The 17,545-nt window shown below is 39.6% G+C and overlaps 1 protein-coding gene across 2 annotated transcripts in view; it reads left to right on the top strand.

The window, feature by feature from the left end:
- Positions 1–17,545, top strand: part of RAB31 (RAB31, member RAS oncogene family) — a 61,159-nt gene that overhangs the window by 22,017 nt on the left and 21,597 nt on the right. For both annotated transcript variants that reach the window (XM_021527772.3, XM_085571942.1), the window contains exons 2-4: positions 4,993–5,072; positions 7,211–7,292; positions 17,356–17,427. In XM_021527772.3, coding sequence (XP_021383447.1) covers positions 4,993–5,072; positions 7,211–7,292; positions 17,356–17,427 — 234 coding nt within the window. The remainder of the gene's footprint in view (positions 1–4,992; positions 5,073–7,210; positions 7,293–17,355; positions 17,428–17,545) is intronic.

The raw sequence follows: 17,545 nt of genomic DNA, 5'->3' as shown, positions 1-17,545 counted from the left end.
GTAGCTGATGTCTCAGTGACTCTTATTGTGAGGAATGTTTTGAAGGGACAGACATTTTTAATTTTAAAATAGTTTTACAAATTCAAATTGTAAATTTGATTGAATCCTGGCTTTGTCCAAGCTGATGAGAAAACTTCCTTCCAAAGGAGCTGTGCGTGGGATCCCTATTTATGTAGTGGTCACTTCTCCATTGCTTCTTAATGCAGATTTTTGTGGCCTGTCTCCAGGGTGTCTCAACCTTCCTTTAAAGCTGAAATGGGAAGTTAGTCACGAGATCTGTGATGGTTACAAGCCAGATGTTCTTTTTTTCTTTTTTTTTTTTCCCTTACTTTGCAATTAGAAGGACAGAAGGCAGTTTCTTCAGTGTGATCCTTCTTAGGGTGCCATTTCCTTGTGTGAAGTGCTGTCTAGTGTTCTTGTTTTGTTTGTATTTTCAAAACCCTAGAGTCATAAAGAATTTTTTTATGGTTTATCTAATTATACACATACTTAGGAAGCCCTGTGTGTTAACATAGCAGAAAAAGACTCTGCAGAGTTGAGACTAAAAAAGCTCTTGCAGCAGTCTGCATGATTGTAGGGCTGCTGTTTAGTCATCAGTCATGATATGTGTTGATTTTTTTTTGTGAATTCAACATTTATTCCAGATGTAAAAAAAAAAAAAAAAAAAAAAAATTACATTAAGAGATTAGTTTACTCAGCACAATAGGGCTTGACCCTCAATCTGTTAAAAGCTGTTGTAATATCAAAGAAGCTACAGACTAACAGCCTAATCAGGGATGAGTTTACAGTATAGCTCCCTCCAATTTGGAAAAGTGCTTGGAGGACCAGGTCCTATGTGCAAAGATATAAAAGAGATATCCAGATTTAAATTAAATTTTTCTGCATTAGCTTTTTCTGCTGGGATAAATGTGTTTGGAACAATGGACAGAGGAATATACCAAATGCCTATTTATAGTGGGAAAATGGTTTTCTTTTTTAATATATTGCTCGTATTTTTTCCTGCTTTCTTTTTTTTTTAATCTCCCTGTAAGCTGCTGCAAATCAGCCAGAAGCAGCTCAGTTGTTGCTTGCCTGCAAATGAGTTGCCAGCATCCTGTAGTGCTGCTAGCTTGAAATACAGTCTCATCTCCTTTACATTAATGAGAGCCGAGGAGAGCCAAGTGGGGTGGTTCCCCGGGAGCAGGAGTGTGGGTGGAGGCTCTGTTTTCTGTGGCATTCTGCTCTCCATTCTGGTGCTCTTAAAATCCTCTCACCTAAATCTGCTGGTAAGGGATTGTGGAAGAACAGAGAATGTGTTTTCCAGGGTTAAAGGGTAAGAGGCTGGAATTAGTCATGCTTACATTGGTTCCTTGTATTTATCAGAAGCATCTGATGCAGTTTTAGATTTTTGAATCCATTTTGCTGACCAGGGGAGATTCTGGAGCTCTTGCTACTTATTCTGGCAAACTAATAGTGGCTCACTCACTGTGAATGACATTTCTGCTTCTTTCCTTTCTCCCTACCCCACCCACTTTGCCTATCTTGCTACAATGTGGTTTATAACTGATATTTTAAAAGTGTGCTAGGAGGCTTATGAAGAAGAAAAAGAATAAAGGGAAACCTGTAGTTGATTTCTTGAGTGATTTGTGAACACTTTGATTCGCAATAATTATTTTATATTTATTCATTTCTTGCCACTTCTTTCCTGGTATGCTCTTGATCGTGATGAGTCAATGAAGCAGTGCTGAAGCCCTTGGGCTTCCTGTGAATTAGGGTTTTTCCAAAGACTAGCAGGATCTGTTCCTTGAAGTGCAAGATAACTCCTGAGGGCATGTTCTCAGTTTCTGAAACTTATCCAATCCGCTCTGCTCAGTGCCACTGTGACCTTTTGCATAAGCCAAGATGCTATACTTTCGTGTATGTTTGATGTTATATGTACACCAACATCAGGTAAAATAAAACAGAAAAACAGATTAGAGGGTATAATAGCAGAACTCTGAGAATTGGAAAAATAAATCTTCTGTATGCCTGAATGTTACCCAGGCATGTGGCTTGCTAAATCTGCTATAATCCTTTGAAGGAAAAACAAAAACCAAAACAAGGGAGATCATCCCCATCAGATGTTAGAAAAATAGGTTTGTGTAGAGAAAGACCATATAGTAAGGTACAAATCAGATGGTTGCAGGAAAGGTTTATACAGCCTTAGCAAGGAGGTTCAATATCAATGCACTGCTGAGAAAAAAACATTTTTCCTATATCTTTGAAGCAACAGCTCTGCTTTCCTTGTTGCCTCTGGGAGACTTGAAAGTTTTACTGACTTTTACTGTTGTCAGTAAAAGTTGAGGTCTCTTTAGCTGTTTTCAAGTTACTGTATAATGTTCATATGCCATGATTTGCTTTGCTTTCAGGCAGGTGAATGTCTTGATTGATGGGTGTCAGTACAGTTTTCAGTAACATGGACTGAACACTGTCGAAGTAGTTTTAAATCCCATGATGGAATTATAATCACTGCCTTAAGGAGGAAGCTTTTTCTATTTTACTTCCTTCCCTTCTGTGCTCTAATTATATTCTGGTAGATGGTGGTTTGCATCCTCCCGGCAACAAAAGGGAAGCTGGGAGTGCTTGTTTCAACTGATCCCCCCCGGTGCAATAAAGTGCCTGGCTCCTGGAAAGCACCAGCCACTGGCTGCAGCAGTGCTTGTCCTAGAAACAGGTTCACTTGTGGTCCAAGTCCATTGGTTTCACTCCAGTTACTCAAGGGGGATATTTAACCTTCTTGATAGTGCAAGCAATCCCAGGAGCAAAGTGTAAGAATGCCTTTAAGCTTCTGGAGGGCTATTGATGTGTCTGGCATATGCTTGAGTTTGACTGTGCTCATTGTGAGATGTGAAAGCAATAGAAACTTTGAAAAGTCCTTTTAATGTTATCATGAAACATTAGTAAGAGCCACGAACTGAAAGATGAAGAGGTTCCAGGAAAATGAGCTAAGCTTTAATCTATGCTTGTGGATGTCACGTCCCTGCCAGAGACCCTGGCTCCTCTTTTAATTGCAGTTTCCATTCTGAGTGACTCCTCAGGGGAGCTGGAGAAGCAGATGAAACCGAAGCATCATCGGGTCACCCGAGTCAATGTCTAGTTTCAAACACGGTGGCAGAAACACTGTCCCCACAAGAGAAAAATGTAATTCCTTGCAACCAGTGGGTGGTAATTCTAGTTTATTTACACCATTTAAAATCTAGAAAAATAATTAGATCCTCAATTTCAGAGCAGAGGGTTTTTTTAATTTTATTTTTTTAGTATGTTCTGCCATCCTCGTGTAGTAATTATACAGCGATGTCAGCTGGAATCGATAATGAAGGCAAAATTTGGGAATAGCAACAGGATTTGTTACTGCTATTGATCAAAGGCTACAGGGCTGTTTTAAACACTGCTCCTCTCTTTGATCTTTTTTTCTTATTGATTGGACAGAATAGATAAACAACTGTCTGTGTAACATGAGCATTTATTATGGCTTTTAAGCTGACTAAGGACAGCTTTGAATTTAATATGAGAGTGTAAATGATGGTTTTCTAATAAGTGCTGTCTATAAAGACTGGCATGACAATACAGTTTCATGTAAGCATGGTGGAAAGAAATGTAAATACGGGCATTCTTTTCCTTATTCAAAAAAAGATAACATTGCAAAATTGATTATAGGAGAGGCAGAGGTGCTATTTTAAATATGTAGTTATATTTGGGAAAAAGCTGTTTTTCTTTTTTTTTAATATATAGTTATGTGCCTTGTGCTGTTAACAAACTGTATTGTGTTATCTTGGCATTTTTCAAGAGTGTTGTGTAAATTTGTCATCTTAAACTGTTGATACAAATGGAGCTACCAGGAACAATCTGGTAGCTCTGCAATCACTTCAATGAAATTAATAGAAAACTTTCCATTGACTCTTTAATGAGTTAGATTGGACCCTGGGCTGTCATTGTTAATGTCTTGGAAAGGTCAGTATTGATTTCCTGGCATCCTTTTTGTCTCTAAGGAGGCTCTTTGCAATTCTGTGGAAGACACAGTGATAATGTTACTCCTCTTCCTTGATAATTCCCTGTATAATTTAAGTTCTACCTACCATCCAAGGCTTTGGGCAAAAACAGACAGACTGAAAAATGTTTAATTTTAGGGAAGTTGTTTATATCTTAGATGCCTAAATAATATTTCTGTATAATTTCAAGTTTTCTCGTGCTGCTTCAGGTTATTTTGAATTTTATTTCAGTATTGTACTGCTGTTATTTTCCCCTACTGATTGGGTATGTTGAAAGAAAAAAAAAAAAGATTCTTCCTGCAAATGGAATCAGCCTACTATGTTACAGTGTAGAAAGTAAGCTGTGTTGCCTTTAAAGTAATGCACTGCAGACCTCTAGCACGGCATGCATAGACAGAGCTGCACATCTCTGGGGATCCAGATCTTTGGATTCCTACCTTTTCAAAACCACCCAAAGCTTCTGCAAAGTTTCCACTAAGTGGGCTAGTTTGTCTTGCCGTGAAAAAGTTATTTTCATTAAGTCAGTACTGTCAGAGTGCTAAAATGTTGGTGTTATTAGTCTGTTTTGGAAGCTTGCTTGGGCTGGCTGTGCAATAGGCCTGAATGTGATTGTTTCTCTGGCTGTGCTGTGTAATGCGCCGTGTGTTGGAAAGCACAGGGTTTGCTCGTACAAGTAAATGGCTCTGCTGGATGGACTGCAGTCCTTGCAACAGGAATATAAAATCCACACAATAAAATAGAGGGCTTGGAGAGAAGGGAGTCCTGGGAAGAGGGCCAGGCAGACTGACTCACAATGCTGATGTTTGAAAAAGATAAGCAATGTCCTTACTTCTCTTCTGAAGTGTGTAAGGTGCCCCACTTGCCACAGGACAAGAAGAGACAGTCAAATATTAATTTTTGAAAATACAGCAAATGAAGTGTTGACACCTAGGGTCTCCTGCATATGACTTTGTTGACTCACTGTCATGCTTTCTTTGATTTTCAGGATACTGGGGTTGGGAAATCAAGCATCGTTTGTCGGTTTGTCCAGGACCACTTTGATCATAATATTAGTCCCACTATTGGGTAAGTATCACACAAAATATCGCTTTGGTTTTCACTAGTCAGTGAGGTTTCAAATCTGACCCTTGAGATATTTAAGTCCTAAGGTAATACAGCCAAAACAGTCTAAAGTGGGAAGCTTTTGACAAGGCAAAAATCAAAACCCCACAGCCCAGGACTCTGTGACCTGCACAACGATCAGGTCATCCCACAGCTGAGTAATAGCAGGAAGACAATGGGAAGCCCTTAAAGTACCTTTGTTGAGTGTCCTGGTAGGCTGGGCTGGAACACGGACACTGTGTGTTTCCCCATGGGGATGTGCTTTTGTCTAAGTTTAGGACGTGTCACATTGTTCTTTCTTAAAATAGGAACAATGCAATTTCAACTAAGTATAATTAATTTATATCACTTCTTTAAAAACTACTAAGTTTCCATGTATCAGACCATCAGAATCCTAATAGTCCTGTAGTAGATTTTAATTCATACTTTTTTTCTTTTAATATCTTAGGGACAGATTTTCCAAGTCCAGTGTGGCCTGGAAATTTTTTGAAGTTATGGATCTGTTATGGGAAAGGAAGCTATTATGGAATGTACAGAAAGGAGTAATTTGAGGGGGAGGGGCTGATCTGGCATATGTGTCAGAGGTGTTTTAAGTAGTCTGTGAGTGATTGGTATTGACTGCTGTGTGTTGTTCAGAGGGTTGGACAGTACCTTCTGAAGCTCTGCCTTTCAATGCATGAAGGAGTCTCAGCTGGAAGCTGCACGTAGAAGTTCCAGGACAATTTTGGATTCCTGAATGAAATAAATAGAGAAAAATGGACAGAGAGAAAGGAAGCATGTCATGAATAAAATTACTGGCTGAAGGACACTTGTTTGCAGTGAAGGAATTGATGGGAACTTGAGTGTTTTTGGTTTTTTTTACTTCTAAACCGTTAGCAGCCTTTTTCCCCAAGTAGTTGTTGTTGCTAAGTAAATGCCTTCTGCTCAATTTGGAAAACAATTTTCCTCTGTTATCATAACTATGAAAACTAAAGGGATTTTTTTCCATTAGGAGATTAAAATGTGAAGGCTAGCTTCACACAGGTGATATTATTTGTCTACACAGATAAGGGTTTTTTTCTTCCAAATTATTAAACTATTTTAAATATATAATCCTTGCAATCAACAGTAGCCACTGTGGAGCTATAAAGTTCCCATTTTTGAAGCTGTGAAGTGTTGCTTATTGGTTTGAGAAGGAGAGTGACAACTGAGAGAACACATCCTGAAAACAAACAATGAAATGCTGCCTTTTTATTTTTTCCTTAGTTAGTATTTTCATAAACAATGCAGCATTGTTAAATGCAACCAATTTGCAGTTAGCTGTAGAGGAGAACTCTGGTATATCATTCTCAGGAAATGTTTTGTTCAGTCATATGTCATTTGATGTAATTTGGTGCTTTTGTAACGACTGTGCATTGTATCATATGCATCTTTATGAGCCAGGAAAAATGTTATCACAGCAAAAATGGTTCAGCAGTACTCAGATAGGATGGGAAAAATAGAAATCTGCCAGAGTTTGGCACTCTCTCCTGCCAACTTTCAAATGAACTCCTGTAATACAGAAAAAGCCTATAAATTTGTATCCTTCTTTCCTAAAGAAAGAAACTTTGAAAATATTGATCTGTCTTATTTCCTATGGAAAATAAAAGACACTACGAAGGCTTTTTCATTCCAGTTGAAAGGGAGAACAACTTTCTTGCATTTGTTTACCATGTGCACTCCAGCAGGTGACTTTTCTGTTCCGTGGTGATCCAGTCTCATATGTTAAAGTGAAAAGTGGCACATGAGGTTGTCTGTTGACTTTCTCTCAGGTTTGTATCACCAAGAAGATGGAGCTAACAAGAAGGAGAAGCCATGTGTTAATGGCAGGAGCATTTGTGTTCCTGGAGTCATGAACAAATGCCCTCTGAACTTCAGAGGCATTTTCCCTTGTTTTAAAAAAATACATCTATAGGTAGCATATGTCCTGTGTGAGAAAAATGAGACTTCTACTTCTGCACGTATTTTATCAAGGTTTTGGAGTTTTCCCCAAATGCAGACTAATCCAGAAGAACTCACCAAGGTCTGCAGGTTACATATTCAGAGTGTCGGTTATGTTACAAATTTCTCTTTCTTGTTTCCAGAGCATCCTTCATGACTAAAACTGTGCCATGTGGGAATGAGCTTCATAAATTTCTGATCTGGGACACAGCTGGTCAGGAACGGGTGAGTATCAGTTTGCAGAATGCTTTAATTATCCTGATCTCTCTTAATGTGTTGATGTACTTTTTCTAAACCTTTCATCTTCAGAAGACTTTGTAAGTATCAACTTACTGAATCTTTGCAAGGCTCTGCAATGCAGGTGGTCAGCAGGCACCAGGTATTTAGGTTCCCTTTCCATGGATGGCAAAAATGCAGAGACAGGCTGACCATATCACTTACCTAAAAAAACCCCAAACCATGGTGTGAATTGTCACCCACCTTCCCCAAGACAGCTTGAGCAGTGCCCCAGCAACATCCAGTCCCCTCTGGTTTCATCAGGTTTGTGTGTGGCAGCTCTCATTGGCATTGGAAAGACTTTGACTTGCAGTCCATGGGCTGGGGTGGTCTGAACTTAGGTGGTGACTCCAGGGTTATCTTGGATTGGGACAGTGAATGTGGGCATGGCTTGTCTCTGCTGTTATTATTTAATAAATTACCACTGGCAACCTGAACCACTTTGGGTTTTTGTCTTGATTTTTTTCAAGCCATAAGGGATTTTTGGGCATTAGTTCATCTGGACTGTATGTAAATCTGGTTGATATTTTTTTTTTTCTTCTAATAGCCTCAGTGACAAGTGGTATGCAGTACTAGATTGTAGAACTGTAGGTTTCTCTTAATATATGCTCATGTTTGTCTTGAGAAATATGAGAGAAATGGAAAAGCCTATGCACACTTCTAGAGCATCAAACTTGTGAAATGGCACAGTGTCTTTTCATAGGAAATTGTAGCTATGCTCACACTAGGTTGGGATAAAATGAGATGCTTATACAGACTGGATGTCAGTCGTTATACATCCTGCTGTATGCTCCATACCTTGTATGTGAATTGTGGGCAAAGAAGATTTGTGCTCTTATTTGCAGGAAATGCTTATACTTTTATTTATAATGCACAGTGTGAGATAAAGTGACTGATTAAATCTGTTGGCTCATAACAATTCAGTAAGTTATTTGTCATGGGAAAGTGAACCTTGAAAAACATATTTGAAGCCTAATTCCTTCCCTTGAATTTTGTTTGTTCAATTTCTGCATGGTCTGGCGCTGATAACTGACTAGTTATTGCAAGATCTAGCAAAAGTTCAGTTTTCTTTCCCATGGTTTCAGATTCCTTGCTTATTCTCTCTCTTTTCCCTTCACTGCCGTGTTCTCCTTGCTTTTCTTTTTGGCACTTTACACACAAAACTCAGTTGGATTAATACTTATATCAAGATTTACCGATTTTCCTACATAGTGTAAGGACTCTCAAAGCCCTCTAAAATTAGGTGAATAGTAATATTCTTCTTTACATATTTACTGAAACAATGATACCTCATGTGAGGCAGGAAATCTGTGACTGGGTTCTGACTCTTGGACACTAAATTCATCCTTCCAAACTAGTCCCTTATGTTTCCTCTCAATTTTTATCAGCTCATCATTTTTCAAACATCTGCTTTCCTTTTTTCTGTGTGTGTGTGTGTGTCAAACTGTGGTGAGCAGTGAGCACCACAAACTTTGTTAGATTGCTTAGAATTTATTACAGATACAGCATGCTAAAATTTTTCATTAATTAGTGATCATGAATTAGTCCAGGGACCATCTTTTTGTTGTGTGTTTGCACAGTGTATTCCCAGTCCTTCACTAGGACTAGGAAAGTGGAGTGATATAGTAAACTAAGTTCATTGGTGTGGAGTGCAAGCTATGGAGGCAGACAGGTTTCCCAAGGTGAGGTCCATACTGGTCCGGGTCATTCACTGTCCTAGAACATTCCTGTTTTACATTGCAGCTAAACACATGATGCTTCTCAATATATTATTCACTTTAATCAGGGATTTCTTTGTTTTGTGTTGCTCCTTCTGATTCAAGAACAAATGTCTCCTCCTGTTAATTTTTTTCTAATTGTCCTCTGACCAACAATGATGACCCAGCATTGAAGCCTTCACGGCAGAAGGGCCCTGGCTGGGATTTAACTGAGGCTTCACTTACACCATGAAAGTTAAGCTCAAACCTTTAACCATGGTAGAGCATTCAGGCAGAAACAACAGTAGCAGCACTTCCGTGATCCTCGTTCGTGAGTTTGTCCTTTTTAATGAGTTTTCATTTCCCTGTTCATAATTTTCTCTGGAAACCGCTAACTTGGAGGTGATGCTGCAGAGTGACAATAATGCAGCAGAAAATGGAGATTAAAAGCTTTTCTATCATATTCCTGGTGGGAGTGAATGCTGAGTGTGCTTACTTAGGAGGAGACCCTGGAGAGGGGTATGTGGCTTATGGTGAAAAATTCACACAATACATGATTACAAAAAGAGAGAGAGCTTCTTAATCCTTCTTTTTTTTTTTTTTCTTTCCCTTTTTCTTGACTAGAGAGAAACAAACTGGCAGTTTGTTTCCACTCACAAAACCACTCACAAAATCCCTTTATCTTCTGTGCCTAAGTACTGCTCTCTGTGGACCTGGTTGCTTTGTGTTGGTGTGCTATCCAACAAACTCGCTTTATTTTTTTCTTCAGTCACTTTCCCTCCACACCAGTATTTCCCAAATGTCACTTTTCCCCCCTCCTATCTCACGTTTTCCCCATTAGCTTTGAATTGTTGCTGCAGAGTTTGGGACTTAGATGCCCAACAATTATGTTGTTATTATCAAAGATTCCCTCCCCTAAGAAGAGTCTACTCTCAAGTTAGTTAATGATATTTTTATTAGCATATATTTTGGTTCATGGTGCCCTAAGTAGCTTTTAATTACAATGTTTTGTTTGAATACCTTGGATGGCTGCCAGCTTTCCATTTTGCCAGCTGAGGAATATTGTAGCAAACGGGGAGTCTGAGGGCCATATTTCTAGGGCAGGAAAATTTATCTCTGTCCTTTTTAAATTTAATGTGTTGAACTCTGGGACTTTTAATTTTGCTTAATAGAAGAGGCCTCAGTTACTTGAGCCAAGTTTAAAGCTCGATAGGAATTATTGAGCAGCAGCTCTCTGGCCAGTGAGAGCAATGCACAACTTTCCCAGGCATTGTCCTGGGGAAGGCTGTGAGAAAATCAGAAAAAAGAATGAGAAACTATTCTTATTTTCACTTGCTGCACCTGTTGTTGTGAACATATGGAATGTGTCATGGAGATTTGTTTACCAAAGAGTGGTTTCTTAATTGGCCAGTGGTGATGGTGTTTAGATTGGGTCCACCTGTATCGTGACTGTCTGTAAGGGCGATGGGTTTCTTAATAAGTATAATATAATGAAGTGATAGATCAGCCTTCTGAGAATCATGGAGTCAGTGCTAATTGTTACCTGGCTGGGGGCTTGTGGCAACAGTCCTGAGTTGTGAGCTTTTTCTTTTTCTGTTTTTTAACCTTCTCCATTTCCAGGAAAAGACTGACTGATGACATGTCCACAGCTCTTTATAGCTGTCTCTTTTCTGAGTGGCAGTAGTTGTCCTGGTGATTCAGAGACAGTATCACAAACCATCTATCAATGACTTGAATTATTTCTGCAGGCAAAATGCAGCCTGAATTTTGCTCTGTAGTGTCATAAATGTGGCTTTGATGGTCTCCCACAGCTCAGTGAGAGTCAGGGTGATTCAATGTGTGTAGTGTGAGGACCTCTTGAATGCTGCAGATATTGATAGGCAATTTGGCAGTGTGTGACAGCACAAATGGCATTAGAGCTAGCAAACAAATATGTTATTTTTACTATTTTCAGAGTGACATAAAGCACAGTAAATCATTTAAGGGATGCATTTAAATGTGTTTTTTCTTAAGCTTCAGCAAACTTGCAGCTTGATGGTGAGTCATGATTTTGGTGTAGTGTCTTTTGCATCCTTTGTTAAATGACTATAAACTTCAGAATGGCTAAGCACAGGTCACTTCTGTGATGTTGCAAAGGTTTGTTTTCTGCCTATTTAAAATACCTTTAAAAAGCTAACCAGAAATGTTTAATTTTACCTTCTTCAGTTGAAGAATTCTTAGACATCGGAAAAAAATGCTCACTCTTTTATATATATATATATATTTAATCTTCAATTTAACTAGCAAAAAATACTCATAGATCAGAGACAGATCTTTTCTGATTTACTCAGGTTGCAAATCCTGAGAACTGGAATTTCAGCCTTCAGTCATGTAAAGAAAACTACTTAAGGTTTTAAAATGCTAAATGGTATCTTAAAGTTGCTTTCATACATAACATTTTTCCCATTTGCTCTTTGCCAGCTGAGAATGTCAGGAATTTTGTATCCCTCCCTGTTTGAGAAGCTTGTGTGTCAGGATAATCTGTTTAATGCTTTTGGGTTTTGCCTTTGCTTCTCTCTGCACCACCACAATTTTATGTTTGTTGGCAGCCACTGCCTTGAAGGTGGCAAGAGTGGGGCACGTAAGTGCCCAGAGTTGGGCAGGTGTACTTCAGGTGGTTTTTGGGACGGGACTGAAGGGGTTTCGTGGGAGTGGCCTGGCAGGAAGGGCCAAGGGCAGGAGAAACAGGACACCTAAAATCACTTGCAGAGGTGTGGCAATGGCCTGCTGAGTGAAGGGACCTGATAATATGTTTGAGATGAGAGTCCAGAAAGCGTGAGTGGGTGTAATAGGAAGGGGACACTGCCTGCACGTGTCAGCAAGCAGCTGAGCCAGAGGCTGTGCCTGTCCTTGCCATTAGTGGCACCCAGATGCAGAGTGAGAGTAAGGATCTCTGACTTTGAGAGGAACCAAGTGGTTTGGTCTTGGCCGCTCAGATGCAACATATGTTGTCAGAGAACAGCTTAATAGGAAAGGGAATGAAATTTAGTCAAATGATCACAGCTGCCAGGAAGCAAATCTTGTGCTGCTGTGCACCTGCAGGTGCTTGAGAAGGCATTGTGTAGGAAAATTATAGCTGAATTCAAAGTGTGTAACACTTGCTGAGCACTGGTGTGATTCTGCTCAGTCTGTGCACCCTTATCCTTTCCAGCTGTGCCTATGGGCAGAATTATAATCCTTTTACAGTAAGAGCAGGTGATGTTCTTTACAGTCTAGAATAGTAAAAGCAAACAAGTGCAGGAGTTAGATGGTGGTCGTAGTTGTTGGTTTTGCTTTTGTTTTTTTGCCTCTGACAGTGGAATTAGGAAGAGGCAGCCCTGCTGCGGAACTATGCCAGTCCTGGGATACAGCACCACAGGATGGTGCAAAGATCTCCTGACATGAATTAATGTTCCCTGGTGTGTCTGGCAGATTGAGTGAATCCCAACTGTCTTCAGCAGCATTTGTCAGCCTGTATATAAACAAGCAGGAGTGGTAGTTTTTATTTCTGTGTTCATTTGGCCTGTGTTTTGCTTTCTAAATCAGCATTATATTAGACAGGGTTAAGAGACTTCCACTACCACAGCTCAGGAGTGATTTACACTGTTTTGCCTTGATTTTGGTTTTCTGTTCCAAGTAGGAGGTGACGGTTTTCCTTCTTCTCCATTCTTTACTTTTAGTAAAGAGGAAGCGTGGTGTTACTTGTGACCAAATACATCCCTCTGTGATGAGATGCACAGGAAGCAGAAAGCAAAATACTACAGGGCTTTTAAATAGGTGGTAAAATGGCTACTTGGTTCTATTTTTCTGTCCTTTGTGAGGACAAAGCTTCTGTTGACTTCATTGAGATGGCCAGATGAGGGGTTGCAGAATCCCAAAATACTCCTGGAATCAATGAGAGAAACTCTGGTTATGCTCAGCTTGCATTTGCACCATGCAAGACTGAATTTGCTGTCTGTACTATGGGGCTCTACAGCTCTAAAGGGTTGGGCAGCTTCTAGTTGGACCCTGGGGTTCTGCTTGCAGAGGAAATTTCATGATGCACATGTGGTCTCACTTCTTTGCTTAGTGTCAGAGATGATGAAACCACAAGTGTAAAGTGGATGTGTTGGTAGAGCAGCACAAGGAAGAAGGTGCTCTGAGCCCAGTCAGCATTGTGCCAGGATTCAGGTGACTGTAGGTATGGAGCTTGCTGTGTGTCTTCCAGCAGGAGAGTCCTGGAAGTAATTGATTATAGGTTTTGGCATGTCTTTGGAAAATAAGTTTCTTATTTATATTTTGAGTGATCCTTTCAGCCTGGCTATTGGATTGGAAAGTGTACCCCTGCAACTTGAGCATGGCACTTTGTGGATTGGCAACCTCAGCCTCACCAGTTGCTATCAAGCTCTCCAAAAGCAAAATGGGACTAATGAGTGATTCAGTTGGTAAATAGGCACATAGGCAAACTTTTTTTGGTGGACGTGAAATGAGACACATGAAACTTCTAAATTCCTACAGTAGGTGGCCTGATAATGGTAGTTTACTCATTATACAGAGATGGGAGATGTTCCCCATGCTTAGAAGGTGGAAAGCAGTTGAGATGAATTTTGGTGGTGTAAGTACCAAGGTTCTGTATTTTTTGCTCCTAACAAAAAACATATGCTGTGAAGCTGTAGGTAAGTTTTTAATTTTTGTGGGGGTGGGGGGGGGAAACCAGAGGAGAAAAGCCACCTCTGAATGTACTCACAAATTAAAGGATGATCATGTGAGTATGATGCAGCCATGAGAAAAGTGTTAGGGGATGTGCATTTAAGGCTGTTCAATATCTATAATGCTGCATAGAAACCTGACCAGCAGTCAGAAAAGATGAATTGAAGCTGGACCAAGCATAAGGAAAGGTGATTAGACCCTGATTTCTCCCTTTTGCATTATCTTCAGAGTGGAAGAGCCTAGTATAGCAGACTGGCAAAGTTAAATCTGCAAGTTTGTTACTCTGTATTAATATTTCAGCTAAAGGCAAGCAGTGATCCCTAAATTTTACTAAGTCAAGGTGCAAGCAAATTGCAAGCAATTTAGTAATTAGGAATTAAAAATGTTATTAATTGTCAGTAATATCATCCCTGTAGCAGTATAATGAAAAAAGAAAACTAATTATTTTAGGCAGAACATTGACCAGCTTTTGAAATGGGCTAGGAGTGATTATTTGTGATGGTGGGAGCTGATGAAAATCTCTTCGTGGTCTTTGTTTTCCTGTTAGGCCAAGGAGATATGAGCTGCTGCTACCTGCAGGAAGGGGTGGCACCTGCCAGAGTGCTGCTCTTGGCTGCAGGTTATGGAGGGGCTGACTCCCTGGAAAGTGGGGGCTGTAACCTGAGTGTTCCTGTGGCAGAGCCAGGCAGGAGTGGCTGCCTGAGCATTTTTAGCTGGCCCTTCTCAAGCAGTGTTGTTCTAATGCTAAATCTCACACTGTTTCTGTTTCTCCTAATTTTATTGGGAATTACTGGTTACAGAAATACTGAACTATAGAATCAAGGTTATAGACATTGTCACTTATAATACAGAAAGTAGTCCTGTGAGACTAATTTTGTGAGCTATTTTTTTGTGTGTCACTTGTTTTGGGCATCTGTCCCACATTTGGTCTTTGGCAGGTGAAAAATGTGCAGATTAGTATTTTGTATCCCTTTAATTAATTTGGTGTGACTCTCTTTTTCCAATTAATTAGGCCAGAAAAAATGTTAAATGGGGACTTTGCTTTTGGGCACTGATTTAAAAGAAAAATTAAGCATCATTATTTGTATCATATTGGAAAATTCATGTTCATGAAGGACATTTGGTAAGAGTCTAGTTTCATTAGATCATGAAACTCATGCAGTTACAATTTTTTCAGCCCCTCTTGGTTCATTCATTGTTGCAAAGAGGCTTTTCCTGTTTTCTTGTAGAAAACAGCAATTTCTTGTGACTGGGGCATAGTGTATTGTCATGTTTGTTTATTAGCCTGTATAAGAGAATGACAAAGGGCATTTTTTTTTTTTGTTCAGTTTGTTTGTTTGTTTTTTGCTTTCTGGTCCTAACACTACAAGTACTCTTCATATTTGAAGAATAAATCAGAAGCTATTAAGGGAAGTGTTCTTGTCAGCTGGTCAGAAAAAAAGGGAGATAAATTCTCAAGATGTTGTACAGGTTTTCAGTGTACTTTCAGGGCTAGTCTTGAAGGAATTTGGGATATGTGAGTTAAACCAAATGGCTCTTGTGAAGTGTGATAACTGTTATCTGAGAGCTCTTTGTAAATTCATGAATACTTTGTAGTCTAGATTAAAATGTAATCTAGATTAAGACCAAATCAGCATGTGTGTCGGGTTTGAATGTTTTTTTCCTGGAGTTTACCAACTGGGAGGAGTGTGCATACACCATGAAAGGTCAGATGTACCCTCCAGAGTTAAGGTTCCTGACTTTCAGGCTACTTCAACACAGCACTTATTTTGAGAAGACGATCTTGGCTTGAAGATAGTAAGAGATAACATCTAGATCTAGTTGCAAGCATTCTGTGAGCCAACCGGGCAAGATACCCTCCTAGACTCCTTTGTGATTAGGAAGGACTTGGGGAATGTGGTAGTAAGTGGGATACCTTGTCCACAGTGATCATGAAACAAGTAATGAGTCCAGTGTTTTCTTTAGACCTCCTCTGCTGTTGACATACTTGAAAAAGCCCTTCTTCTTATCTGAACTGATCTCTCAAGCTTGTCATTGTTTAAGAAGCATTTGGACAATCCTTTAACAAGATGATTTAACTTTTAGCCAGACCTGAATTGATCAGGCACTTGGTTTACATGATTGCTGTAGGTCCATTCCAACTGAAATGGTCTGTTCTGTTCTAACACGCTGAAAATTTCTGTTGTGATTTAGAAGCCTAAAAATTCTGGAAAGCATTTATTGAATTAAGCATTCAAGTAATAAAGCTACATACGAAAACCCCAGAAAGCACACATCTACCCAACTCCCTCAGGACCTTGGCTGATCCCGTTTCTTCAGACTACGCTTCTTGACTGATTCCTCTTTCTTTTCTCATCCTCTTTCCTGCTGTTTTCTCTTATTAATGAGCTCTCCCACCTGCCTCGCTCCCCAAAACACTTCAGCACTTGACCATCTGTCACTGCTGCTGTGCATCCATACTGTTACAAAGGAAAGCGTCGACCTTGAGCTGGTGTGCATGATCTGTGATAAATAGCTTACAAACTGGCAAGCGAACCAGCACTGCAAATAAACTGCCTGATACGTAGCATGTGAAACAGCAAGAAATGGGGAAGCTGCTAAAAGTCTAAATGCTCAGTAAGTAGGTACAGATCTGGGAAAAAGATGTGTCCAGTAAATGTGCAGGGGTTTGCAGTGTAACACGTGGATCCGTGCATGTTTGCTGGGCGGTGAGGTTCAGACCCTGCCCTAATAATTAATTTAATTTAGGTGCTGACCTCAGTTATTAGCTGCAGCTTAATATGCAGCTTTTCCAGATAACTTCCCCTCCTCAAAAATTATAAAATGGCTGTGTGAGCATGCTGAGACTAAGTGCATTTTCCAAGAAAGATTATTTTTGGATTGTTTGAGACTAAGCTTAGTTGAATCAGCAGAAAGACTTTTTTTACTTCCTTACTCTAATTGTAATTGTAAGCTGAAATTCTAAATTAGCTGCTTAGTCATTGGTAAATTATGAAAATTATGCTGTTCTTCAGTTGTTCTAACAAATATGTTTATTTCTTGGGTTTTTTCCTCAAATAATGTTTTCATTGAAACAAAAAGCTGAAGAGTAACTGCAGGAATCCATGTTTTTTGAAATATCTATCATAGTATAGGATAGGTAAACAAGACAGGTGTTCAGATTTTTCTGACAAGTTAGTTTTATACAAGTCATGTGCAATGTTCTACAAAATTCAAACCCGAGATGAATTCAGTCTTGGATCTACAAAGCAAGACTGGTTTGTCAGGGGAAGGGGTACCTATGCCATCAGGTTAGGCTTCCAAGTGCAGTTGGTCTTCCTCTCAAAACTTGTCCTCAGAGTCCATGCCATGTAATGGAAATGATGCATTGAATCAGCAAGTGCTGGTTTTGTAAATTCAGTGGGATGAAGAGCAGCATGAGATAAAGCAGGGCTGGCTTTTTTGTGTTTAAGGAAAATGAGAGATGGGTGACCACTGATAAGGTTTGTTCTCTGCGGGATGAAAGAAGGCATGTGGTCCTGCCATGGCAAGTCTTTGAGACCTGGCAAAGCATGTGATAATTCTGATTTATTAATGATAATTTCTCTTGGGGGTTTGTGTTTTAACAGTTTCATTCCTTGGCTCCAATGTACTACCGAGGTTCAGCAGCAGCTGTGATAGTGTATGATATCACCAAACAGGTAGGACCTTTGGGACACTTTTTGCCTCCTCTGTTTGGGCCTGAGTTAGAGTTAAACCCCACAACTGCAGAATTTAATTTGTCTGGCATGTATATGCTTTGGTAGTTTGTACAGATCT

The sequence above is a fragment of the Lonchura striata genome, chromosome 2 (assembly GCF_050655825.1).
Source record: "Lonchura striata isolate lonStrDom1 chromosome 2, ASM5065582v1, whole genome shotgun sequence".
Lineage (NCBI taxonomy): Eukaryota > Metazoa > Chordata > Aves > Passeriformes > Estrildidae > Lonchura > Lonchura striata.
Note: the sequence above shows the minus strand (reverse complement) of the source record. Positions and strands in the feature narration are given on the sequence as shown.